Consider the following 27,434-nt stretch of genomic DNA (forward strand, 5'->3'; position numbering starts at 1 on the left):
TGATAGTTCAGCAGAGCACCCGAGAATGAAGGAGAAAAGGCTGAGACGAGGCGCCCAGCATGTGCCTTTCTGGAGCTGCTGATGTGCAGGCCTCCACTGAAGTTGTCCTTTCATTGTTCAGAGCAACCTCAGTGGCCTCAGACCCCAAAGAGAACTTTCCATTTCACTTGTCTTTCAACCAAGGGCTTCAGCGAGGTCTCCATCTTTTTTCTTTGTGTGGACAGAAATACTCGAGGAGCCCAAGGACTTTTCTTGTGAAACCCAGGACTTCAAGAATTTGAACTGTACTTGGGATCCTGGAAGTGACACTGCGTTGCCTAAACAACCTTCCCAAAGCTACACTCTGTTTGAATCGTAAGTGCGCTCCGGTTACAGTAATAACAGTGTCGTCCTTGTTTAGGGTGTTTGTGACAACATAACAAAAGCCACATGTGTTTATTTATTTATGTATTTGGTTGATTGGTTGGTTGGTTGGGTTGTTTTTTTTTTCCTCTCCCTTTGGCATATGGAGTTCCTAGGGTAGGGATCAGATCCAAGCGGCCCCCAGCTGGGTCAACACTGGATCCTTTACGCACTGTGCCAGGCAGGGATCAAACCTGCGTCCCAGGGCTCCGGAGATGCCGCCGATGCCGTTGTGCCACAGTGGGAAGGAAACTCCAAAAGCCACATTGAGATGTTACAGGAAATTTGAACAAATATTTTCCAACCATCAGTGTGAAAAACAAATCTCAAGTGGTCACAAGTGTGTAGTACATTCTTCCTGAAAGTACAGTACTTTGTTAAAGAAAAATGTAGCCTGAAAATAATAAGAAAGGCAGAGAATGATGCCTGTTGATGGGGAAAAAAAAAAGCTCCCTATAGTGAACTAGGTCTACCTAATTTCTAATTTTTTAAGAATATCCAAAGTAAATGAAGGAGTTTTCACCACCCATGAGGGAAGGTCCACGATTCCTCATTCCACTTCTAACCACCTGGATTAAGTTTACTGAAACAATATTTTCATCATCGGTACCTGTTGGCGGTGGGTGGATGCTGTTGTGTGGAACATAGTTTGATAGCTACTGATCGTGCCCCCCAAGGGATTCAGGGGTACACATTTGCATTGCCAGAAGTGTAAACCCTGAAATTGTTGTTGTTGTTTTCAGATTTTCCGGGAAAAAGATACTTTGTGAACACAGGAACTTCTGTAATTGGCAAGTAGCTCAAGACTCACAAGAAATGTATAATTTCACCCTCGTGGCTGAAAACTACTTAAGAAAAAGAAGTGTCAATATTCTTTTTAACCTGACCCATCGAGGTGAGACTTGAGAGCAGCCCCCCTGTGGTCACTGGCATGTCTTTGTTTGATACACTGTGGAATCAAGCAAAAGTGCTATACAGCGTTTTGCCTCATTCCCATCTTAAGTCAAAGTTTTAGTTCATAGGATTTCCCGTCGTGGCTCAGTGGTTAACGAATCCGACTAGGAACCATGAGGTTGCGGGTTCGATCCCTGGCCTTGCTCAGTGGGTTAAGGATCCGGCGTTGCCGTGAGCTGTGGTGTAGGTTGCAGACGCGGCTCAGATTTGGTGTTGCTGTGGCTCTGGCGTAGGCCAACGGCTACAGCTCCGATTCGACCCCTAGCCTGGGAACCTCCATATGCTGTGGGAGCAGCCCTAGAAAAGGCAAAAAGACAAAACAACACCAACAAAATTCATAACTCTTGTTCATGTCACACTTCTCTTCATGGGTACATGCATGGCCCACCGTCCCCATTTGTTTTCATAATGTATGAAACATTGGTGAGCTTACTGCTCAAGTTCAAATGAGAAATCTGACAATAACTGATTTCATCTCCCATCCCCCAGCCCCCCCACCCTGCTCATTCTCCTAAGATGATGACAGAGTTAAATCATGTGTGTGCCTGTGCATATATTCTCATTTCTTATGTAATCCCCAAATACTGTTTTTATTTTGTCTTAATGTAGATTAAAAAACATCAAGCTATATGTAATAATCTAGTAATTATTCTTATATAATATTAAATTGCTAACATTTACCCATATTATTGAGTGTTGTGGTAGTCCATTTTCACGGCTGTAGATTATTTCATTATGTAAATACACAATTTCTGTGTGTCTTGTTAGGGCCACACCCATGGCATAAGGAAGTTCCCAGGTTAGGGATCGAGTCGGAGCCATAGCCGCCAGCTTACACTGCGGCCACAGCATTGCCAGATCTGAACCACATCCAGGACCTACACCACAACTCGTAGCAATGCCAGTTCCTTTAACGCACTGAGCAAGGATCAAACCTGCATCGTCATGGATACTAGTTGGGTTATTAACCCACTGAGCCACACGGGAACTCCTAAATATATTGGAGTATTTTATTCATGCATCTTCTTTGATAGATTTTCAGATTGTATCAAGGTTTATGCTCTTGGGTACAGTCTTAATAAGAGCATTTTTATGTATGTATCCAATACACACTTATAATTGTGGGTTTGTTTTTTTTTTTTTTTTTTTTTTTTTGAGTATGTGCCTAAGAGTGGAACTCATGAGGACTCAAAATGTGAATGTTCAACTCAAATATAAACTAGTGCCACCATATAGATTTCCAAAGTGGTTGGACCACTGTATCCTCTCCGAGTGGGTACTGTCACCCTTTTCATTTTTGTCAGTTGACTGGATAGAAAGTGCTATTTCATAAGAGTTTGGACCTACACATCCCTGAAGTGGAATATCTCGTCCTGTGTTTTGGCCCTACCCCCTCCAGTGTCGCAGGCCCTGGGGATCCGGCAATGAACAGAGGGAGAACTGCCCCTAGTGAGCGTACTTGCTTGTGTGTTGCCGGAAGGGTTCAGAATGGGGCATGGAGACACACAATACATATGTAAAGATATTAATAACATAACGTCAAGCATTGCAAAGTCCTATGAAGAAGATAGACTTCAGGGAAGGGGGTAGAGAATGCGAGGGTGTTATGTGAGTTAGAATGAGGGTGTTGGAGGAGGAGGCAGCAGTCATCTCGGGGAAGGACACTTGGGGCAAAAGGAGTAGGATTTGACAAGGTCTTGGGATGGGAACCTGCTCTGGGCATTTGGGGATGAAGAGAATGTCCTGTGTCTTTCCTGAGAGAGAAAGGAGATTGGACTGGCGGGCAGGGGCCAGGTCACGCAGCAACTGTGGAAGTGGGTAAGATGGAAGGTGTTTTATTTCAGATGTTCTATTTTTCAGTTCTGAAATTTCCATTTGATTCTCTCTTTTTCTAAAAAAGTAAGTTCCATTTCTCTCCTGAGAAGTGTTTTCCCTCTATTCATTTCAGATGCATTTACTTTTATCTCGTAGATCTGTTTTAAAGACTTTAATAATTGTGGCATTTCAAGGGAGTCTTTTTTCTTTTTTTTTTTTTTTTTGAGTGTTAAGCTTTATTTGGGGCAAAATTAGGACTTAAGCCTGGGAGACAGCATCTCAGGTCACCCTGAGAAACTGCTCAGAGGACATATAGGAATTTTTGCAACAAAGGGAAGTTAGTAGGAACAAAAGATTTACAGAAAACCAGTTTCTATGGGAAGATGTAAAGGTCTAGGCTTCCTGGAATCACTCTTGGATATGCACCTCAGTTGTGGGACAGTCTTTATTTGTGTTTGTTTGTTTTTTAGGTTCTTATTTTTTCTATTATTGTTGATTTACATTGTTCTGTCAATTTCTGCTGCACAGCAAAGTAACCCAGTTCATCTTGACACAAGTGTCATCTTGAGGTTGATGTCTGTTGATTGCCTTTTCCCTTGGAACTTGGTGACACTTTCTCTTTTAGTTTGTTTAGGGATGTGTGTGTGTGTGTAATAATTTTGGACCATATCCTCAACGTTGTTAATGTTGTTTTGTTTAGACTCTGGGTTCTGTTATATTCCCTTGGATGGGCCACTTCTTCAAGTATTGACTCCCCTCCACTTCCTTGCCTGTTTTTGTTTCGTTTTCAGCGTCCTCTGTTTCTCTTTATAGTTTGTAAAACAATCAGTGAGAGAAAGGCTCTGGATGGTTTACTCCGTCTTGGCTGTACGTCTGGTTTTGCTGGCCATTTCGCCACACACACACACACACACACACACACACACAAATGCTTATCAAATCAGTGAAGAAATGAACTGCCTGTTTATCAAAGTCCTTTTGGATCTGTGCTTGAATATTTTTATGGTTTTATTTTATTTTTTTTGGCAGTTCATCCAATGATTCCCTATAACCTATTCTTTAAAAATATCAGTGCCACAAATGCCACCGTGACCTGGAAGGTGCACTCCGCCGGGAATGACTCCACCCTTTTGTGTCAGCTTGAACTCTTTGGTGAAGGAAAAGTGATACAAGTAAGAGCACTGCTTAATTTTCTATTTTCAAAAATTTCTGTCTGCTCTGAACAGAGAGACTGCTGAATAAACTCTCTTGAATCTCTTATTTCTGTGTGGGTTCAAAGGGTGTGGGTCATCTGTTAAGAAGTTCCAGGAAATTAATCATAAACTTTTAGAGTTGGAAAGAGGGCCTCAGAGATTACTTTTTTTCTCAAAGAAGAACTAGGCTTCTTCCAAATCAGGATGTTCCATGTGTGGTTTGGCTTTGCAATGAAATATGCTCACCAAAACTTCTGTCTTCTTTTTCCTTTTCTTTCTTTCTTTTTTTTTTTTTTTTTTTTAATTTTTTATTCAAGCAACAAAATGTTTCCGTCAAGGTGAATGGTGAGTACCTCTTCAATGAACTGGAGCCCGACACAAAGTATGTGGCCCAAGTGCGCTGTGCTTACGCCGACCACTTCTGGAAATGGAGCGAACCAATTAGTCAAAAATTCAACACCCCTGAAGCCGGTATGTTTAGCTCCCTGACATCTAATTCAAGGATCTAAACTGACTGACGGGAGGTGGGTGGGCTTCCCTGAGGACTTTCAGTTGTACCAAAACTTAAAGGGAAAGTAGTATAAGAGAGGCTGTGTGCCATCTTTTAAAAAAAAAACTGAATTAAATGCCAAACAAGAGGTGGGTGGGAAGGCATCTGCCTCAGATATCTGCCATCTGACTTATTTCTACTGGACATTTTCTCTCTGGTCTTTAATTTTGCCAAAATGGTTTCTAAGCTGCCAGTATTGCCAGCTTCACAGTAGATCCGGGGCTATGTAAATTAGTATAGATTTTAATTCAGAACTGGGGGCAAAGAGTAGCATTCATGCTAGGGGAAGCATCGATCTCATATCAAACAGCCTTGGTCTATGTTTGGAAATGTAGTGATTTTTAGAAACTTAATCATTATTGTTAAGCAGTTCATTCCAGCGACAGTAAACCGGGAGCCTTCTCAACACACTCTCAGGGGCGGTTTCCTCAACAATGACTGAACAAAGAGGCCTCCCGAATAACTATGGCTTAGAGTGCAAATAGCCCTCAGGAGATTAGATGGCTCAGCCCCGCTTTCATTTCCTTCCAATCCAGGATAATAACGTATTACTGTTGCCAGTTTATACACTTGGGCCCATAGACTGGGAAGACTTGTCTGGTTGCAGTTAATGAAAGGCAGAGACGTAACAGTGGTACCAGCGCGGTGACTGCTTATTGTGTGTTTAACATGTGCTGGACACAGCTCCACGCCCGTGGTGGTTTCCTCTTAAACCCTCCCAACATGCAGTAGGGCCTGTTAGTATCCATACTTGATCGATGAGGCCCTGAAGGCACAGAAAGGATGAGGAGTTTAACTGGCCCCACCAGCGAGCGACTGAGCCGCCACTGCCACTCACCCCGCTGCCGACAAGCTCCAAAGCTTTACTCGCAACCAGACTGGAGTCTGTGTGTTCTGTCTCTTAGGGTGTGATCTTATTGAGTCAGGTCCTGGCTATTTTACTGCCAAAGGAAGGATTATTTGCATTTATTGTATTGCATCTTATTACCGGTGTTTGTAAGCAGGGCAGGGGGTGGGGGACCGTTTTAAAGCAGTGACTCTGACAGAGGTGCGGGTCCCCAGAGGGGCTCAGCAGGCTTCCTCTCCTTGCCTGAGGTTCCCACCCTCGCATACCAGCCATTTCTCCTAGGGCTATAGACCCCTCAAGAATCCTTGAGGCAGAGAACCTCCTTCCTGATGGTAATGTGGTTTATGCCTCAGTCGTGTTTCATTAAGTAATTTTTACTTTATTACTGCTGCTCTGCTTTGGGACATTTTTTTTGCAAATATATTCCAACATTATACCTAAAATTTAGCACAAAGGGAAAATAACAAAAAGCATTTTTAGTAGTTTCTTTTAGATTATTGTATAATAAACCTGAAAAATACTCAACTTTGCTTTTTATAATGACAAGAAAATGAGATGAATCTACTGATGGCGAATCTATCTATCTATCTATCTATCTATCTATCTACCTATCTATCTATCTATCTACCTATCTATCTATCTATCTATATATATATATTTTTTAACCTTTGGTAACACATTATGCTTGATGCTGGCGAAGTCAATGTTTATGTGGTTTTTTTTTTTTTTTTGCTTTGTTTTGTTTTGGGTTTTTTTGGGGTCTTTTTGTCTTTTTGCCTTTTCTAGGGCCGCTTCCTGCAGCATATGGAGTTCCCAAGCCAGGGGTCCAATTGGAGCTGTAGCCGTCAGCCTATACCACAGCCACAGCCACTCGGGATCTGAGCCGCCTCTGTGACCTACACCACACCCCACGGCAACGCCAGATTCTTAACCCACTGAGCAAGGCCAGGGATCGAACCCGCAACCTCATGATTCCTAGTCGGATTCCTTAACCACTGAGCCACGACAGGAACTCCCGCTTATGTGTATTTTAATTCTGCTTGAGCAGAATCATAGTGAGCAAAGTGATACCGAGGGAGATATCATGTTGACATAAACATGGAGCACCACCAACTGCCCTGTTACTCTGTTCTTGCAAGTGGTCTGTACAAACCAGCTGAAGGTTCTGCTTTGAGCCTGGCATCTCATATGGTGCCTATTTCAATACGTTTTTTGATTCAATAATGGCTTTTCCCTCTGATGGCTTATTTAGCAAATTGAAATCTGCCTCTAGTAGATTTTAAAAATATATGGTCATTTTTGGTTGAGTAGAAAGTATCAACAACTAAAATAGGACATACATATATTTCAATTATTGGCGACTGTAAATATTTTTACAAAACAGAGAGCTAGGAGTTCCCGTCATGGCTCAGTGGTTAACGAACCTGACTAGTATCCATGAGGACGAGGGTTCGATGCCTGGCCTCCCTCAGTGGATTAACGATCCAGCATTGTCATGAGGTGTGGTGTAGGTCACAGATGCAGCTTGGATCTGGCATTGCTGTGGCTGTGGCGTAGGCCAGCGGCTACAGCTCCGATTAGACCTCTAGCCTGGGAACTTCCATATGCCGAGGATGTCGTCCTAGAAAAGACAAAAGACAAAAAAAAAAAAAGTTGAATGCACTGTTGTACATGCATATTGTGACCCACGAGCTTTTCTTTGGTTAATTTCAGCTCCCTCAGAGGCTCTTGATGTCTGGAGAAACGTGAGGTTGGTGTCAGGACATCCTACTGTGAATCTCTTCTGGAAGGTAAGATGCATAGGTTTGGAGTTCCCATTTTGGCTCAGCAGGTTAAGAATCCAGCTAGTATCCCTAAGGCTATGGGTTCAATCCCTGGTCCTGCTCAGTGGGTTCAGGATCCAGCAATGCTGTAAGCTGTGGTGTAAGTCACAGTTGTGGCTTGGATCTGGTGTCACTGTGGTGGTGGCATAGGCTGGCAGCTACAGTTCCGATTGGACCCCCTAGCCTGGAAGCCTCCATGTGCCACAGGTGTGGCCCTTAAAAAAAAAAAAAAAAAAAAGATGTGTAGGTTCAAAGACACAGATGTTTGCTTGGCACTTAACTTTTTCCAAAATTAGACATCAGTGCATTCTTCCAGTTGGAAGGACTCTTCCATGACTCCAGGAGAATTCCTTTCCTGGTGGAAGAGTGCCTGCTCCACATCCACAGCCCTAGCACTGACTGCTCCTTCCAGAGCAGCCCACCGCCTGTGGGGCCAGTTCTGATTGTGAAGACTGTGCCTCCCCAGCTTGTCCTCAGGCCTGCCTCTGACATTTGCAGGACCCAGGGCAAGAGTGTAAGTGGAGAAGCACGTACCATATTTAAAAGTTCCCATTGTGGCTCAGCATTAACGAACTAGACCAGTATCCATGAAGATGCCAGTTCAATCCCTGGCCCTGCACAGTGAGTTAAGGATCTGGTGTTGCCATAAGCTGTGGCGTAGGATCCTCTCTTGCTGTGGCTGTGGTGTAGGCCGGCAGCCCCAGCTCCAATTCGACCTCTAGCCTGGGAACTTCCATATGACACAAGCGTGGCCCTAAAAAGAAAAAGGCAAAAAAGTTATGAATATTTAAATATCTAGGGTATTTTTAAATTTATTTTGCTTTTTAGGGCCACACCTGCAACATATGGAGGTTCCCAGGCTAGGGGTCCAATCGGAGCTAGATCCAAGCCGCATCTGCGACCTACACCACAGCTCACCGCAATGCCAGATCCTTAACCCGCGGAGCGAGGCCAGGGATCACACCCACAACCTAGTTGGATTTGTTTCTGCTGCACCACGACGGGAACTCCCCCAGGGTATTGATATTTAAAAGCTATGAGTTAAACTGAAAAACTCATATAAAATCAGTCTGGTCCTTCCACCTTGACTCATGCGCCTTCATGACAACCTGGAAGGCCTGGTTGGGGGTCAGAACTTTCGGATTCCTCCGTGTTTGGTGCTGACACCTGGCTATGCTGGGAGAGCTGGCCCCCGGCCACAGCCCTTCCCACTCTCCTTCCCGCCTCACTCTGGTCCTCCCTCAAGGGGCCCTGTGCACACATGCCAGTCTGTACATCCAGATTCTGTCTACACCCCAACCAACAGCTGTGATCAGGCTGGGGGTTCCCACGAGGGCACCATCTGTCCTTGGGAAAGTGAGACGGAGCTTCAGGCCCTGGATGTGGGCTTGAGATTGTGTGGACAGAGAATTCTCTGTAGCCTAGAGGATCACCCAGAAGAGGGACCAGGGGCTCTGGGTCTGGGGTCCCGGCCCCTCCTGTCTGGATCTGAGCCTGACCTTCCCCTTCACACTCACTGAGTGTGTTTTGTTTGCTTGTTCATTTGTTTGTTTTTTAGGGCCCCACCCAAGGCATATGGAGGTTCCCAGGCTAGGGGTCAAAATGGAGCTGCAGCTGTCGGTCTACACCACAGCCACAGCGATGCCAGATACGAGCCACGTCTGTGACCTACGCCACAGCTCATGCCAACACCAGATCCTTAATCCAATGAGCAAGGCCAGGGATCAAACCTGCATCCTCTTGGATACCAGTTGGTTTTGTAATCCCCTGAGCCGCAATGGGAACTCCACACTGAGTGTGTTTTAATCCAGGCTAAAGAGTCCCCTCTTCTCTCGTTTCCTGACTTGGTCGTTTTCTCTGGACACACTGTGCTCTTGAGCTCACCCTCCAATGATCCATTTCTCTACTCCGTTTTAGTTAGAATGGAGTGTCTGATTTCGGGTTTGGTTTAGAGGGTCATTTTTGCTTTAAAATTGTTTTAATTTGCCGTCTGTGGGGGGTGTGTGTGTGGGTGGGTGGGTGGGGGTGTGTGTATAAGGCAGCAGGAGGACAGGAAAGATGAACAAGTAATTGAACAAGTAACAAGCCCATTTTGAAGTGATTATCACTCTTTTGTCCAGCCCCTCTCAAAATCGCATGCCAATGGGAAGATCCTCTTCTATAAAGTATTCGTAGAAAATCTGGACAACCCATCTGGGTTAGAGGATCTGTCCATTCCTGCTCCGGCCAACAGCACAGAACTGCCCCTCGATCGGGGTTCTTACCAAATCCACGTCACAGCTCACAACAGCGTCGGTGCTTCTCCCGCTTCCGTGATTGTCATTTCTGGAGACTCTGAAAACCGTGAGTGTTTTAGGTTTTGTTTTTCTTCTCCAGGAAAATGCGGATGGCCTTATTAGGTGGAGACGGTTACGTTAGAAAGACAGTCACTCGGGAAGAAAAGAGACCTGGCCGCCGAGTACTGTTGGTTATCCTCTTTGAGGGCAGGCGTGTCACCGGGCTTCCTGTGACAGCTGTCCTCGGGAGATTATCTCAAATTTATTCAAATAAACACAACACCAAGAAACAGTTTTAACTGAGAGTTAGCATTGGTATGAACATGTTTGTGGCATATGACATACGAGTTGCATTTATCGTATATAAAATATTTTGTCAGTTTCGGCCACCTGTAATGAGCCCAGGAACATTTCCAGAAATCACAAGGAGAACTGGCGTCATCTTTTCTTCTCCTCCTCTTTGCCAGAGCTGTGGACTAAATGATGACAGTTGGCTAGACCCTTAGCCTGTGAAAGACCAAATAAGGTGGAAGTGACCTTCCATGTAAAATTAATAGTGGTATTAATTTCCTTCTTGGGAGAGCTGTGAAAAGAGGTTGGAGGCACGAACCTCGCCCCTAACGGTACACACTATAGACATTGCACACTTGGACACGGTAGAACGGTCATTCTCTTTGGGTCCAAGGTCATTCATCCTAAGGTCAATAATATCACCCTTCAACTACTGCCATAAAAATTTTCAGACCCTGCTTGCGGGCTTATGTAAGGTTGTATCCTACCTATCATTCAAATTAGGCTTAATGTGGAGTTGAGTGGGCTAGAGTAGAAGGTGTTATTATCTTGTTTCGTTTATATTGTTTAAGAACTATCCAGTGTGTGAAGAGTAAGAAAATTTGGATTGTGCCACAGAAGAAAAATCTAAGGAGTTACCTAACATAATCTTTGCTCGTCAAGAACTGCCTTAGAGAAGGAAATGAATAGTTATATTCTGTCTTTATTGGGACCAGGACAGGAAAGGCGGGCATTTCAATCGCCCCGAGGGAGCTGATAGCTAAAGCAACACTGCCTCCAGTGAGGCTCAGCTCATACAGCACAGCTAAGCACCATTATCTTTCTGGGGGTCAACCCTTTCTGCAGGTTCTTACCATACCTTCCTCAGGCCCTGTCCTTAGGCCCCCATCCTTCCCCCTTGAGACTCTATCCAGCCTTCCTAATGTGGTCCACACTCTTAAGTCCCTAGAGTGGATGAAAACACTGATGTGGCTGTGAAAGAGACCAAGGAGGTCCAGGCAATTCATACTAGAGTGTGAATGACTGAACGAAAGATTCCCTTTCTCCTTCCCTCTACCTCCCCTCCTCAAAACATATTTGCAATTTTAAAGAAGCAGCTCAGTAAGAGTTATGCTTCTAAGTTTGGGGTGAAATTTTAGTCTGAGTAAGTGAAGTGAAAAAATGTCTGTTTCAACCACCAAGAGATTTGTTTCTCTGATGAAGGGAGATAGAGAAGCTGTGTGGATGGGGTACCCCTCGCCTTATACTTGGGCCACACATTCCTCTAGGTGCTTCCAGCTGGATGATAATATGATGCCCTAGAAAATCTAATAGCACCCTGCTTCCACATCAACATTCAGCTATAATTAGAATTGTCCGTATCTTTATCTGTGAGTTCCTACAGCTTTTATCAGCTAAATCACCATATTGAGGACAACCCTATTTTGCCCATGTTCCCCTTACCCTGACAACTAAACCCTGATGGCAGGACTCCTATAAACCAAGACTAATGAAACAAAACAGTGGCAGAATTTCCACTGTATGCTAATTCTATTTCAGTGTTATGATTATTCACAGCTATTATGCTGCTGAGTAACGTTAGCCAAGCATTTAACTAAGATTGCTGTCTAAAAATTTGCTAAATGATCAGTTACACCTCAGTGAAGCTGAGGGAAAAGAACCAAAAAATAATTTCAAAACTTAAAAAAAGAGTGGCCAGAGAAGACACGAGATGCCCAGTCAAATTTGCATTGCAGAGAAACAAGTACATTTTGAGGGTTAAATCTGTCCCACTTCGTATTTGCTCCACACTGGTTGCCTCTCTGAACAGCTGCTGCTGAGACTCTACTTTCCCTGGGTGACCTCCAGGGACCACTGCCCTCTTAACTGTGGCCGACTATGGCATCAGCCTTGGCAGATAGGAGAAATGCTCACCCTTAAAAATCTAGGGTGACTCTGCTTGAAATCAGTAGCACCCATTGAGACCACATCGCCTTTTTTCTAATTGTCAGACCTTAGAAAAACCACGCCGGTGCATAAAACACACTGAGGCTGCATCCTAGGACATAAGTAGAGTGTACATCCTTGCATAATCTGACTCGGTGCACATCTGATTTTTTTTTCCTTTTTCTTCCAAGATCACCTCACTTTCTATCCCTAACACCTCAGGACCAGTAGTTAGGTGAGGGGCAGCCAGCATGGTGTGGGAGAATTAAGTTGAATTATTCTTTCATTCAACATGTAATTTTTGAAAGTAGATCAAATACCGGACAGAGTTCTGGTCAAGGGAAGGCAACTTTTTTGGTAAAGAGGCCAATAGTAAGTAGTGTAGGCTTTGAGGGCCAGTCTCCTATCTCTCTCTCTCTCTCTCTCTATATATATATATATATATATATTTTTTTTTTTTTTTTGCTTGTTTTTTAGGGCCACACTCGCGGCATATGGAAGTTCCCAGGCTAGGGGTTGAATTGGAGCTATAGCTGCCTGCCTACACCACAGCCACAGCAACGCCAGATCCGAGCAGCGTCTGGGACCCACACCACAGTTCACGGCAATGCCGGATCCTTAACCCACTGAGCGAGGCCAGAGACTGAACCCACAACCTCATGGTTCCTAGTCGGATTCGTTACCACTAAACCACGACAAGAATTCCTATCTTCTATATTCTTCCTGTGTTTGTTGTTTATAACTCTTTAAAAATCTTAAAACTATTCTTAGCTTAAGGGTCATATAAAAACAAGCTTTGGGGGCTGGATTTGTCCTGATGGCAACCTAAAATGGTTTGCTGATCCATTTTAGGGGCTGCCGTCCCTTTGAGTCTCAGAAGATCAGGACCAGGGCCATCTGAAGGGCAGGTGTGAACATCTGCTGGGACGTGAAAGGCAGGAAAATACCTATGAAAGCATCCCTCCACCCTCACCCAAGCCCCATAGTGACTGCGGTGGTGGGGCTCTTACCTGCTGGATACGCTGAATGTTCAAGTTTATTTTCTTCTTTAGCTACTTTTGCACAATGCACAGTTAACTAAATCTGAAGCATTACCGCCTTTGTAATGTACAGGAGAGGTTGAAGAAGGAAGAGTGAATGGCACAGAGGATGGATTTTCTATGTCTTGGAAGCCCCAAGCCAGAGATACTGTTGGCTACATTGTGGAGTGGTGTGACCGTCCCCAAGACCTGCCCTGTGATCCCCAGTGGAAAAACGTGGGCCCCAACACCACAAGCACAGTCATTAGCTCGGGTGAGAAAACCTTCTCTGCTATCTCCCTCCATCCACTTGGCAGCAAGCACAGCTCAGATTTCTGGACCATCCCAAAGATACTTTGTGCTCAGCCAATAATATTGACACCACAAATACTGTATGGGTTATAGGAGTTCAGGTGTTGCAATAATATAGCCTACGTTTTGACCTTTCATATCTGCTTTTACAGAGACTATCTGGACCTAAGGCTGGGATAGACGTTCATGAATTTATTCCTCTAACTCAGCCGTCTCTAATGAATGGCAGAGAGACATCACAACAGATGTCCTGAGAGCTTTTACAAAAGCAAAGAAGTGTGTGGCTTTGGGAGACATAGACATGGAGGTGATGGGAGTTAATCATCAGTTCCTTCAATTTCAGTGGAGCCTATAGAACTTGGTCTTTTACCTCCACTTTGGATTTGTCATTTCAAGATCGCCAGTGTAGCAGTTAAAGGAATCTAGGGTTGTGGCTTGAGCAGGAGTTGGTGGCGCCATCTGCTGGGCTCGGGGTGAAGATGTGGAAATTGCCTGGGTCAGAAGGTGATTGCTTAGGGCCCCTGCTGGGCAATCAGTGGCTGGTGAGGAGGGAGCAGTGTGAGGGGCCCGGCTGGTGCTGACGGTGGAGTGCAGAGGCGCAGGTGAGGGGAATATGAGCAGACCTTCCAGACGCCTGGCCTTCGTGGACAGAGAAGGCAAGTCACCAGCAGGGGATTTGGAGTCAAAGGAGAGTCTTACGAGATTTTCTGCATCTGGTCGAACATGTACCCAGTTTCGTGCACACAGATAAGGGCATGTTGGAGAGCTCTTGATGGAGAGGACAATGTGGAGGCCAGTCCTCCAGATTTCATCAGAAATGCTGGAGGATTCCAGAGGATTCCAAGTCTCAGAAGAAGGAAGGAGGGACGATGGTGGAGATGAAGGGCAGAAACCCCTAGGAGGAAGTTATTATATTAAGAGGACACAAAGTTGTTTTTCTTTTCTTTTTATTATTATTTTTATTTATTATTTTTATTTATTTATTTATTATTATTTTTATTTTTATTTTTTTTGTTTAGGGCTGCACCCAAGGCATATGGAAATTCACAGGCTAGGGGTCTAATCGGAGCTGTAGCCACTGGCCTACACCAGAGCCACAGCAACATGGGATCTGAGCCAGGTCTGTGACCTACATCACAGCTCATGGCAATGCTGGATCCTTAACCCACTGAGCAAAGCCAGAGATTGAACCCGAGTCCTCATGGATACTAGTTGGGCTCCTTTCCACTGAGCCACAACAGGAACTCCCTGTTTCATTTTATTTTTTATTGAAGCATAGCTGATTTACAATGTTGTGCTAATTTCTGTTGTACAGCAAAGTGGCTTGGTTATATACATCTGTGCATTCTTTTTTTTCATATTCCTTTCCCAGGAGATTAGACATAGTTCCCTATCCAGTACGCCCTCATTGCTTATCTATTCTAAATGTGCTAGTGTGCATGTACTAACCCCAAACTCCCAGTCCACTTCCTCCCATCTCCCTTTGGCATCCTCAGGTCTGTTCCCCTTGTCCGTGGGTCCATTTCTGTTTTATAGATACGAATTCATTCTTCATTCTTTTTGTTTGAGAAGTAAAGAGGATGTCATTCTATGTTATGGAAAATCTGTTCATTTTTCTTCTCTAGATACTTTTAGACCAGGGGTTCGATACAACTTCAGAATTTATGGAATTTCTACAGACTGGACGGCTCATTTATTAGAGAGAAAAACAGGATATGTAGAGGAACTGGGTAAGTTTAAAACACTTCACGTGTCCCTGGGCAGCCTGGTTCAGAACAATCCAGGCTTCACTTTGGGTTTAAGAAGATTACAGACCCTTTCCTTATTTTCAGTGTCCCATTTATTCTGGCAATTAGGTTTTTTTAAATTATTTTTTAATCATACAAATATAAAAAAATTTCATTAAAGGCTATTTCTAAAATGTTATGCAAAAAAAGACAAAAATCATTGCTAATTTTACCACCCAGAGGCAAATATCCAGAGTTAATATTTTATGTGTATCCTTCTTCTATAAAGATTGACGCTTTTAAATAAAAATGGGATCTTAGGCTATGCGGTTTGTGAAGTGCTGTTTGACTCATGCCACTAGGTATTATTTTTTATTTTTAATTTTTTTGTCCTTTTTTTTTTTGTCTTTTCTAGGGCCGCTCCCATGGCATATGGAGGTTCCCAGGCTAGGGGTCTAATTGGAGCTGTAGACGCCAGCCTACGCCAGAGCCACAGCAACTCGGGATCCGAGCTGAGTCTGCAACCTACACCACAGGTCAAGGCAACACTGGATCCTTAACCCATTGAGCAAGGCCAGGGATCGAACCCGCAACCTCATGGTTCCTAGTCGGATTCGTTAACCACTGCGCCACGACAGGAACGCCTAGGTATTATTTAACTATATCATTTTTCGTGATTGCAAAGTGCCTCACGGTTTGCATACGTCATTCAAATCACCCGTCCTTGGACATTTAGGATGATTACAATATTTTTCAATGAAAAACTATAAAATTCACCTTCAGTAATCTTGCAGTCTCAAATACTCAATCTCTCCTTTTTCTTGGCTGAATCTCTAATGCCCTATGTGACTCGCCATCATTTTAGCTGCATCTTTGTTCATTGCCACAGTAATGGTTTCTCAATGAAGTCTTAGAAGTAGAATACTTGGGCCAAAAGGTTTGAACTTTTTCAGTACCATTTTATCACTTTTAAGAGTTTGTTTGGTTTGGTTGGGGGGAGTTGGTCTTTTTTGAGGTTTTTTTGTTTTTTGGGTTTTCGGGTTGGTTTTTTGTTTTTGTTTTTTTTTTTTTTTTTTTTTTTTTTTTTTTTTTTTTTTTTTTTTTTTTTTTTTTTTTTTTTTTTTTTTTTTTTTTTTGGTTTTTTTTTTTTTTTTTTTTTGTTCTGTCACTTTTAAGATTTTTGATAGATACTGTGAAATCCCTCCCCAGGAATTGTACCACGATTCCACTGGCAGTATGGAGGAGTTTTGATCCCCCAGTGGGGTTGCTTATTCACCTTCTTGACACCCGGAGTCTCACACCCCCTAGAAATTGGTTGGCTGGGCCCTTCATCACATCAATTTGATTTGATTTTTTAATTAAAGTACAGGTGACTTACAATGTGCTAATTTCCATTGTAAGTCACCTGTACAGTGGCTCAGTTATATACGTCTATCCATTCTTTTTTAAATATCTGTTCCTTTCCATTATAGTTTATCCTAGGAGATTGTATGTCATTCCCTGTGCTATACCATCAGACTAGGGTTCTCCTTTTGGTGGGAGCTGCCCCAGACAGGCAGGAGGGGTGTGCTGGTGTGTGTGTGGGGTGGCAGGGTGCCAGGTGTGCTCGAACAGGCTCGGGGAGGCCTTCAGGATAAATGCTTCCGGTTCCTCAGGTGACACTTGGACACCTGTGCCTTGCCACAGCCTGGGAACCAGGGTTCTTCAAAGCCACCCTTATGTCCTCAAACATACCCCTTCCTCCTCCTCCCTTTCCCGCCACTTCAGTTCACTCCCCAAACACTGTTGAGAATTCCAGTAGAATGAAGTCTAGGAATACCTTTATTTTCTTTTTTCTTGTCTTTTTAGGGCTGTACCCATGGCACATGGAAGTTCCCAGACTAGGGGTCAAATCGGAGCTGTAGCCGCTGGCCTACACCAGAGCCACAGCAATGCTGGGTCCTCAACCCACTGGACAAGGCCAGGAGTGACTCACGGATACTAGTCGGATTCATTACCTCTGAGCCAGGACAGGAACGCCTATTTTCTTTTTTTTTTTGCTGTATGATCTTATTAAGTCTCTCTGGCATCCATTTCTACATCTGGGAGAGGCAAAGCTTGAACAGACGGTTGCTCAACTCCTTCCCAGCTGTCTCAGACCACGTCAGGGCATCCACCCTCTAGAGAACAGGATAAAGCACCTGAGGAGCTGGGTGTGGTTCCACTTTTAGTTTACACGGGAGACTATTTACAAATGGGGACTCTTACACTATCTCAACTTCCTTTTCTAGCTCCTTCAGACAACCCTCGAGTGGTCACGAGTAACTTGACCTCCCACTCCTTCACTCTGAGTTGGAAGGATTATTCCACTGAATCCCAGCCTGGTTTCATCCAAGGGTACTACCTCTACCTGAAATCCAAGGCGGGGGAGCAGTGCCTCCCAGGATTTAAAAAGACAGGTCTCCTCACAGGTAATTTTTATTTTTTAGCTTTTTTGTCACTTTACAGTTTCAAGATCTTACTGGAAATCATTGGAAAGGCTGCCTGCAGTCTCTGACCAGGCGAATTCTATGCTCGCATGCTTTTATGATCGAACAGTGTGCATTTAGTAGGACAGACAAGGCTGTAAGAGCCAGGATTTTGACTTCCTTAAAAACAATAAGGCCTGGTATTTTTAGAAGCATTTGAAGTACCCTCAGCTCCTTAAGAAAGCTACCACTTAGGGAGCTTTCTTGTTAGCCTCCTTCTCTTTTTTTCTTTGACTTTGTGAAGGTCAATGTATTTTAAGTAGCTCTCCCAGCCTCTTACTCTCTCTTGCAGACTTGAGGGCTTCCCCAGTGGGCCCCCAACATCTCAGCAGTGCTGGCTTTGCTGGCTGTTTCCTGAACCTTTTACCAGTGTCCCCAGTGGGATGAAAGTATGCTTTCATTTTTGGTTGCTTTAAAAATGTTGGCAGTGTAGCATCACCCAGAGTCTTGGTCCCTAACTCTCTCACAAGGCCTTTATCACACTCGTAATCATTTTTGCGTCTTAAAAAAAAAGAAACTTTTTTTTTTTTTAAACCACAGGTGATTCAGTATGTTGCAAACATAGAATCGACGACCCAGAACAAAAGACATTTGTCGTGGAAAACCTGCAGCCAGAATCCATCTATGAGTTTCTCGTCACTCCCTACACGAGCGCTGGCGAGGGCCCCCTGGGCGCCTTCACCAAAGTCACGACTCCGGATGAATACTGTGAGTTTTTCCAGATCAAAACTCTTTCCCAGTTTCCTGGGAAACTGACACATACATGGCCATGGGCTTTGTCTAGATCAGGAATCTTTAAAATCTTCCTTCTCTCTCCTTCAGTCTCTTTATCTCTTTTTCTGGATGAAACTGTTTCACAAAAGAAAAAAAAAAAAAAAAAGGTTGCATGGAATCCCACTATATCAGACAGATAAGAGTGAATCTAGTCCAACTGATGTGTGACCTGGAACCTTCCTCTCACCCCTCTCTGGCCCCTGAAGGACTTCTCTGGAACTCAGTCCCAGAATAGTTTGAAAATCACTGATACGGTCTTGGAAGAGCCTTATGAGTTCTATTTTTGCTTGTTTGTTTGTTTGTCTTTTTAGGGCCGCACCCATGGCACATGGAGGTTCCCAGGCAAGAGGCTGAATCAGAGCTGCAGATGCCAGCCTTCGCCACAGCCATAGCAACACAGGATCCAAGCCTCGTCTGTGACCTACACCACAGCTCACAGCACCGCCGGATCCTTAACCCACTGAGCGAGGCCAGGGATCGAACCCGAGTCCTCATAGATATTAGTCAGGTTTGTTACCACTGAGCCACAACGGGAACTCCTGGCTGGGCTGTTTTTCTCAGCAGAATCACTCTCTGCAGCCAGCCTTCTTTCTGGCTGCTTTGCCCCAGGGGCAAATCACCTGCTTCCTGACTTTGTCTCTTGGGGGCATTGGAAGGGGAGGTGGGGCAAGCAGTGTCGGTTCATGGTTCACACAGCTGAAGTTTGCAGATTTGGTGGGGCAAGGATGAGATAAAGATGAGCCACCCTTTCAACATGCATTTGGTTTGAAAGGTGGAGAAAGGAGAGGAAGGGCGAAGAATGGCAAGAGCTGGTTACTGGTGAATAAGACTTTCCTTGTAAACCCAGACCTCCAACCAACAGCAGGTGGCGGGAGAAAATAGATGTGGATGATCGAAGTAGGAGAAAGTAGGTAGCGGATAGGGAATCACAGCAAGTCTGTATGGGGGACCTTTCAAGATAATCCTCTGTGGGAAACAAAAGGGCTAAAATATCCGCCTGAGTTGATAACTGGCTAAAGGTGGGGCTGCTGGCCCCTGGTGCCCTGACTAGTGATGGGGACGCAGGGGACCACGGTGGCAGGTGATCCTGTGCACCACTAAACTGGAACATTGGCCCCAGGTCTCTCAGCCAAAGGCCAAAACTCCCAGAGTCGGTTTAAGATTTCACTCAACAATTCATATTCTTTGAGCATGCTTGCCATTTTAAAGTCAATGTAAAATTTATTTTCAGGCCATTTTTCCTTCCAGCTTTGGTATTTACTTGGCTGGGAGAGGCGTGTATGTATGTGTCTGTGTATGTGTAAGGCACACCCACACACACACATAATACATAGGATTATCTCGTGTATATTTTCTAGATTTCGCTTATCTCCCTTATTCATGATAAGCCCCCTTCGCCTTGGCTGAGACTCTTGATTCTATTGATGATTATGCAAAAGGAAAATAAATCGCTGTCTCCTGTCAGCAATGAGAATGATAGTGTAGTTACAAAAAGAGTAAGGAGGACTCACAGATGAAATGGCCACTGAGAGAAGCCAGGCCTCTTGCCACATGACCCCGTGTACAGAATACAGAAAGAGGCCAATGCTGCTTATGAGCTGAAAGACCAGCTAGTGGTTACCTTGGGAGGGGAAGGTGCCTGGGTGGGGACACTGTGGGGTCTCTCTAGGGAGTAGGTGACATTCTTTTTCTTGATGTGGGTGCTGGTTACCTGGGTATGTTCAGTCTGGAAATTCACTGGGCTGTCCACTTAGGAGCACTTTCTTGTATGCATGTATGTACTTCAATACAAAGTTTAGCTAAAGTTTGGAAACGACTATGGTTAGGTCCCCAGGCTTGTTCTCAGACACAGTATAAATTCATAATTTAACCAAATTTTAAAACCAATTGGAGAAGAGTTCCCGTCGTGGCTCAGCAGAAACAGGTCTCCCTAGCATCCCTGAGGATGCAGATTCGATCCCTGGCCTGGCTCAGTGGGTTGAGGATCCGGCGTTGCTGTGGCTGTGGTGGAGGCTGGCAGCTACAGCTCTGATTCAACCCCTGGCCCGGGAACCTGCATATGCCGTGGCTGTGGCCCTAAAAAGACAAAATAATAATAATAATAATAATAATAGTAGCAGTTAGAGTCATCAAAAGTCCTGCCCTTGAAAGCGAGGCGTTCTTCACCTCCCCTGGGGTCAGGGTCAATTTTAGGCCAGTTGCTGAGGTGCTTGCTTTGCCCCCCTCTTACCTTCCTGCGTCCTTTTCTCCAGAGCCCTGTGCTGCCTCCAAGCACAGGGGTCAGGCCTGCCCTCCCTGACACAACCCCAGCATTGTCCCCCCCCGCCCCCCTGCCCCAAATCAGGCCCCATTCCTGCCAGGACGGCCGCTCTTGGGGGTGGGGAGTGGGGGGAGGGCAGGGAGGCAAAGGGATCGAACCAAAATACATGTGTGTGTGAATGACTGCCAGCATCCAAACCCCCTTGTGCGGTTTGCTTTTGTAAAAGAGGCTGTCAGCCAACCCAGCTGACCTGTTCTATGGTAGGTTTGCCAGCAGAGCCAACAGGAAGACAGGCATTTGCAGAAATGAAGCACAGGTCGACGTGTCTGACAAATTAAAAAAATAGAATAATTATCCCAGGTTATGACTGAGGTAATTTTATCAGAGACCAGCTAGCAGAGGTGTATTCTTCAGTTTTTGAGATGTAATCAAATACCTCAAAATCTCAGCGGCCCAGAGAAAGAAATCTTTCTTTTGATGCACCTGGCTTGGCTATGGAGGCTGGGCCAGAAAGGACTCCAGGCTGCAGGCAGGTTTAGGTTGGTTCCTTGGAGCTTCACCCTGAGCCTCAGGCTGAAGGGGCAGTGGCTCTGAGGTTCCGGCTCTTCTCAGGGTGGGTCACAGGAGCGCAAGAGAGCAAGCTTTATATAAGCACATATAAAGCAGTTACCAGCATGCCAACTACTCACCTCCCATTGGCCAAACCGAATCACGTGGCTGAGCCCCACGTCAAGGGTGCAGAGAATGATTCTAATACAGGGAGGGAGTGAAGAATTGGGAGAAATGACCCATCTCTCAGGAGGGGTGATGAGTTTGCATCACAAGTGTTGAGGGAGGATGGTTCCCTTGGTTGGTTGGTTGGGGTCTCACCCCTCCCACCCTAGTCAGGCAGATCTCATATTGAATCCTGTACAAATAGAGTTTTGAGCAATGATGGACATGGAAACATCTTCCTTTGTGGGAAAAGCCGTCCTTAAAAACGTCCCTCTCTTTTTCCTTCTCTAGCCCATATACTGATACGCATCCTTCTCCCCATGATTTTCTGCGTTTTGCTCATCATGATCGTTTGCTACTTAAAAAGTCAGTGGTAAGTATGGTGGGAAGATTTCATCCAAGATGAAAGTCAAAGAAAAATCTATAAGGAGCTTAGTAAGATAGAAATCACTCTGGATAATATGAGAAAAAGCACTGAAAAAGGAAAGGACAAAGGAGGATTAGGTGAAAATTTGAAAACTTTAATCTTATCAACAGATAAGCAACAAGTCAATACATAAGGAAACCAACCATTAAAAAATATTACAAAGAGTTCCCATTGTGGCCCAGAGGGTCAAGAACCTGACATAGTGTCCTTGGGGAGGCAGGTTCAATCCCTGGCCTTGCTCAGTGGGTTAAGGATCTGGTGTTGCCACAAGCAGCTGTGTAGGTTGCAGAAACAACTTGGATCTGGCGTTGCTGTGGCTGTGGTGTAGGCCGGCAGCTGCAGCTCTGACTCGACCCCTAGCCTAGGCACTTCCATATGCTGCAGGTGTAGCCCTAAAAAAGAAAAAATAATACATAAATAATATAAAAATATTGCAAAATTTGTTTGATGGCAATAGCAAATATTTCTATTTCAGTTAACCATGTGCTTGGCAGTTTTCTAAGTGCTTTGTATATAAAAACTCATTTAATCCTCCCAAACCCACCATCAACTGCCATAATGATCTCCATTGAGCCGATGAGGAAATTAGAGCATAGACGGCTTAAAACGTTTGCTCAAGGTTACACTAATAATGAGTGACAGAGCAAGGATTAGAACCCAGGAATCTGACTCCAGAGTTTTCACTCTATTCCACCGTATTGCAAAATTCAGTCTAATTTTCACTGTTTTTCTAGGCTGAAGGAGAAGTGTTATCCTGATATTCCAGACCCTTACAAGAGCAGTGTCCTGTCAGTAATAAAGTCCAAGGTAAGTGCTGGGTCATTGTATACATACCATATACGTCTTAAAGATGGCAGGATTGGGGCTGTGATAACCATACACGCCTAGGCCACCTCAGGAAGATAGAACAAAGCACGGGCCACCTCTGCTCCCAAAGCCAGGAAATGGATGAATACAGCTTTGATTTCTTCTGTCAGAAGAAATGTACTGGTTTTCAACACCACCTGTGACCAGGATAAAACACACACACACACACACACACAAATGTGAGGCTCTAAATGCATTTCACATACTTTCTGTACTGTGATACACACACACACACACACATACGCATTATCTTTGCACATTTTCTGTTTCTGTTCCAGGAGAATCCTCACCTAACAATAATGAATGTCAACGACTGTGTCCCAGATGCTATTGAAGTCCTAAACAAGCCAGAAGGGAGTAAGAAACAGTTTGTAGACGCTAGGAAATCACTCACAGAAGCTGAATTTACTAAGCCTACCTACCTTTACCTCCTCCCGACGGAGAAGAACTACCCTGGCTCTGGACCTTGCATCTGTTTTGAGAACTTTACCTATAATCAGGCAGCTTCTGGTTCTGGTTCTTGTGGCCCTTTCCCAGTAACCCCTCAAGTCCCACCAGGTCAGCCAGGACCACTGACTTCACCTGGAAATTTACTAAAGGCACTAGAGAAAAACTACATGAGCTCCCTGGGAGAAATCCCAGCCGGAGAAGCCAGTTTGAATTATGTGTCCCAGCTGGCTTCACCCATGTCTGGAGACAAGGACAATCTGCCAACAAATCCACCAGAGCCAGCACTCTGTTCAGAGTATAAAATGCAAATGGCTATACCCCTGGGTCTTGCCTCCCCTCCTCCAAGTGAGAAGAGCAGGCTCTCCTCCCCTACGTTTTTAGATCAAGGTGAGCACCACCGCTAATCAGTATACTCACTTCATATCCTTATGCTACACAGACACTAGGAGAAGCATAGCCAGCACCCTTCTATCACCAGATACCTCAGAGCTTAATCCCAGTGAGCTATCTCCATTAGCAGGTCTGATTTATATAATCTTGCTACATTTTGAAGGTCAGAAGCTATGCAGCTTAACATTTGTGGTTGGAGCAGGCTTGCTGTAGAAATGGCAGGATCATGGGAATAGGCTACCTTGCTGGTGTGGGTTCCAGGTTCCCTTTATAACAGCAGACCTGGCACTTGACCTAGGGATAGACTCTGTCCACTCAGCACTGGACAGGGTGGCTATGGTCCTCAAAGTTCAGTTTTTAGGGAGACGGTATTTCCATTCATTTTACCCCACATTTAACATCTCAGGGGTAAAGAAACTAGATTTAAGGCTTCAATAGAGGCCACAGAAGATTCATTCCTATGGCGTCAATTGTCAATGTTAATTTATTCTAGGTGTGTTTAATAGAGAAGTCACAGATGTTTAAGACCAAAAGAGATTTTAGACTTGCCTTGGAGTGATGATAATTTGTAGTTCATTGATGTAGTAAAAGGAACTCTTCCTATTAGACCTTATCTAAGAGGTAAGATGTGTGAATGAGTTAATGAGATCCCACAGTTGTCCTTCTGTTCAGTTTACCACAGTTAAAGAGTGAGACTGGCACGGAACCCCTGCCTCAGCATCAGGATTATAACATGCCTCCTTAGTAGACACGTCTTCTCCCACAGGTTTTGATGACTACCTCAGAATAGAAAAAAAGGAAAATGTGTCATTAATTCCACTCACATTTTATGGTTCCTCTGTTTTTAAGAACTGTAATATATAAAAATCTATTTTCAGTTAGCATCCTTTGGCCTCTGCAGTAGGTTGTCTGGATCAAGAGAACACCCTGTCTCCTTAGATTGCTATTATGCTAATGTAATAAAATGAAACCTCATTGTTAGACATTGTTTAGACATAACTGTCAAAAGCTAAATGGAACAGGGGCTTCTGTAGTGGCCCAGCAGCAGCTTTGTATCAAGGTATGCGAAGCACCTACCTGGTGTATGTATAACAGGTATTCCATTATGCTAGAGTTCCTTTCTTTTCTTTCGGCCTGACAACCCTTAAAGTTTATTTATCACATTTCTAAATAAGCATGATTAGGGCTTCCTTTTCTTCGCTGTGATGGAGATGACACTGCCTGTTATCTCTGGCCCCAAACATCCTGTGCCATGCCATTCCATACTATGAAGAATGAGAGAAAAGGATCCACAGCTTAAAGGAAGGTGGTTGTCAGTGGACCTAAATATACACAAACCAGGAATTCTGTTCAGCTTTTCAATTTTTCCCTGCATATAACTAAGCCTTTGGCTGGACTAATTGGCTATATACTCCTAGCATAACATAAATGAGTATCTTGATTAGTCTAATAGTTTCAAGAAAACTTTGGGGCCAGTATTGTTATCACTTAGCCTCTTTGTGTTTGTTATGATGCAATTATAAAAGTACATAGAAACATCATGACAGTGATGACTGATTTGTACGTAGTATCTTTTGTAAAGATTTTCTTTAAAATAATCCATAAAACCTTGAAGTCACTTTTGTTGAAATAAGCTTTAATTAAAATATTTCACCATTGCATTTTGTGTTTCTTCTACTTCAATGAAATGAAAATCTAACAAGTAGTAGAGCTGATAAATCACCTAATGAGCTTACTAGAAATGTAAATTCTTGGATACTACCCTAAGTCTCCAAACCAGAGTCTCTATGGCACAGGCCTGGAATCTATATATTTTATTAGCTCCCAGGCATTTAGATGCACACTCAACTTTGAGGATCACTGGTCAAAGTCAAACCAATATGTCTTTCTGAAATACAGCAACATACCAATAGGAAATACTGGGCCACATAACTCTTTGCTTACAGTATCACTCTGACTATGGTTTTGCTATTAAACAGTCCTCTCCCATGTTCATAAATAACAAAATAACTTGGTATTTAAAATCTTTGTGCCATGTAACAGCATTATTTTAAGAAGTGTTATTCAGAAACTTTGAAATTTGTATTCATGCATCAGAATTATTATGGTTAAAAAAACTCATATAGGAGTTCCTGTTGTGGCTCAGTGGGTTACGAACCCAACTAGTATCCATGAGGATGCAGGTTCGATCCTTGGCCTTTCTCAGTGGGTTAAGGATCCAGCATTGACATAAACTGTGGTGTAGATCACAGATGTGGCTTGGATCCCATGTTGCTGTCACTGTGGCATAAGGCTGGTGGCTGCAGCTCCAATTCGACCCCTATCCTGGGAACTTCCATATGCTGCAGGTGTGGCCCTCCCCCCCAAAAAAATTATGAGAATTTCGAATATACATAAAAGTAGAAGTTTCACAAACGTGGAGTTCTGTGGTGCAGTAGGCTAGGGATCCATTGTTGTCACTACGGTGGCTTGGGTCACTGCAATGACGTGCTTCAATCCCTGCCCTAAGAACTTCCGCATGCTGTGGGTATAGCCAAAGTAAGTAGAGAAAAAGAGTTTCACAAACCCTTATGTACTATCATCAGCTCCAGTAGCCACTAAACCATAGTGGTTTCAGCCTATCCATACTTTTATTCATTCCTTTTTTTTTTTTTTTTTTTGTCTTTTTTCTTTTTAGGGTGCACCCACAGCATATGGAAGTTCCCAGACTAGGGGTTGAATCAGAGCTGTAGCTGCCAGCTTACATCACAGCCATAGCAAAACGGGGGATCTGAGCCGCATCTGCAACCTATACCACAGGTCACAGCAACACCGGATCCATAACCCACTGAGCAAGGCCAGGGCAACTGTGTCTTCATGGATACTAGTCAAATTTGTTTCCGTTGTGCCATGACAGGAACTCCCATCCTCCTTCTTGATACTGTTTTGAAGCAAATCACATTATTTCATCTGTAAAATTTACATTTTTCTAAATAGGCTTTGCTTTTAATATAGCCATAATATTTTTTTAAAAATTGCACCTAAAACCTAGTTCATAGTACTTCCTTAGAAATAACAGGATATTTTGATGGTGGGCAGGACTAGTATTAATAACATACAAATAGGCCAGAATTCCAAACAAGATGGTAGAGTAGGACTTGAGCTCACCTCCTCTCATGAAAATACCAAAATTACAACTAACTGCTGAACAATCCTCAGTAGGCTGGAAGCTACTATAAGATATCCTATAACTAAAGACAAAGAAGAAGCCACAACGAGGTGGTACGAGGGGTGCTTTTGCGATATAACAATCCCATACCTGCTGTGTGGACAACCCATAAACTGAATATAACTATATGACAGAAGCTCTCCCACAGGTGTGAGAGTTCCAAACCCCATGTAGGTTCCCCCCACGGTCTGGCATTCAGAAGAGGGGCCCCTGGAGCATTTGGCATTGAAAGCCAGCAGGCTCAAAGGCAGGAGCTCCACAGGATTGGGAAAAACAAGAGACTCCACTCTTGGGGGGCACAACAGGGTTTCACGTACACTGGGTCCCAGGGACAAGCAGGGACTCCATAAGAATCTGGTCGGACCTACCTGCAGGTCTTGGAAGTTCTCCTGGGAAGGCAGGGATCAGCTGTGGCTCACTGTGGAGGCAGAGCTCCCCTGGAGACTGCCATTTTGCAAAAAGCTGGCCCCTTGTTTGAAGGCATGAGGACTCAGAAGCCCCAGGCCAAACAGCAAGGAGGGTGGGAACACAGCCCCACCCATCAGCAAACAGGCTCCCTAAAGTCCTCCAAGGAACACAGCTGTCTATAATCCCACTCAGAGACACAGCCCCACCCACTAGAGGGATAAGACAGCTCCAACCACCAGTGGGCAGGCACCAGTGCCTCCTATCAGGAAGCCTGCCACAAGCCCCAGTATCAAC

The 27,434-nt window shown here is 44.2% G+C and overlaps 1 protein-coding gene and 1 long non-coding RNA gene across 6 annotated transcripts in view; one reads left to right on the forward strand and one right to left on the reverse strand.

Annotated features, from left to right (window-relative positions):
* Positions 1–25,185, forward strand: part of OSMR (oncostatin M receptor) — a 60,531-nt gene extending 35,346 nt beyond the window's left edge. For 2 of the 5 annotated variants that reach the window (XM_003133904.5, XM_013984748.2), the window contains exons 6-18: positions 225–354; positions 1,146–1,297; positions 4,201–4,343; positions 4,682–4,835; positions 7,475–7,551; positions 9,705–9,927; positions 13,191–13,370; positions 15,034–15,138; positions 17,406–17,585; positions 18,183–18,350; positions 21,682–21,763; positions 22,552–22,624; positions 22,963–25,185. In XM_003133904.5, coding sequence (XP_003133952.3) covers positions 225–354; positions 1,146–1,297; positions 4,201–4,343; positions 4,682–4,835; positions 7,475–7,551; positions 9,705–9,927; positions 13,191–13,370; positions 15,034–15,138; positions 17,406–17,585; positions 18,183–18,350; positions 21,682–21,763; positions 22,552–22,624; positions 22,963–23,538 — 2,243 coding nt within the window. In that variant the 3' untranslated portion in view covers positions 23,539–25,185. The remainder of the gene's footprint in view (positions 1–224; positions 355–1,145; positions 1,298–4,200; positions 4,344–4,681; positions 4,836–7,474; positions 7,552–9,704; positions 9,928–13,190; positions 13,371–15,033; positions 15,139–17,405; positions 17,586–18,182; positions 18,351–21,681; positions 21,764–22,551; positions 22,625–22,962) is intronic. The other 3 variants (XM_013984750.2, XM_013984752.2, XM_021077088.1) reach the window with 2 other exon arrangements.
* LOC110257329 lies at positions 17,163–26,197 on the reverse strand. The gene is made up of 2 exons (XR_002339804.1): positions 20,927–26,197; positions 17,163–18,491 (listed from the first exon to the last, which is right to left on the reverse strand). It is a non-coding gene; the product is annotated as an uncharacterized LOC110257329 (long non-coding RNA).

This window comes from Sus scrofa, chromosome 16, assembly GCF_000003025.6.
Source record: "Sus scrofa isolate TJ Tabasco breed Duroc chromosome 16, Sscrofa11.1, whole genome shotgun sequence".
Taxonomy (NCBI): Eukaryota; Metazoa; Chordata; class Mammalia; order Artiodactyla; family Suidae; genus Sus; species Sus scrofa.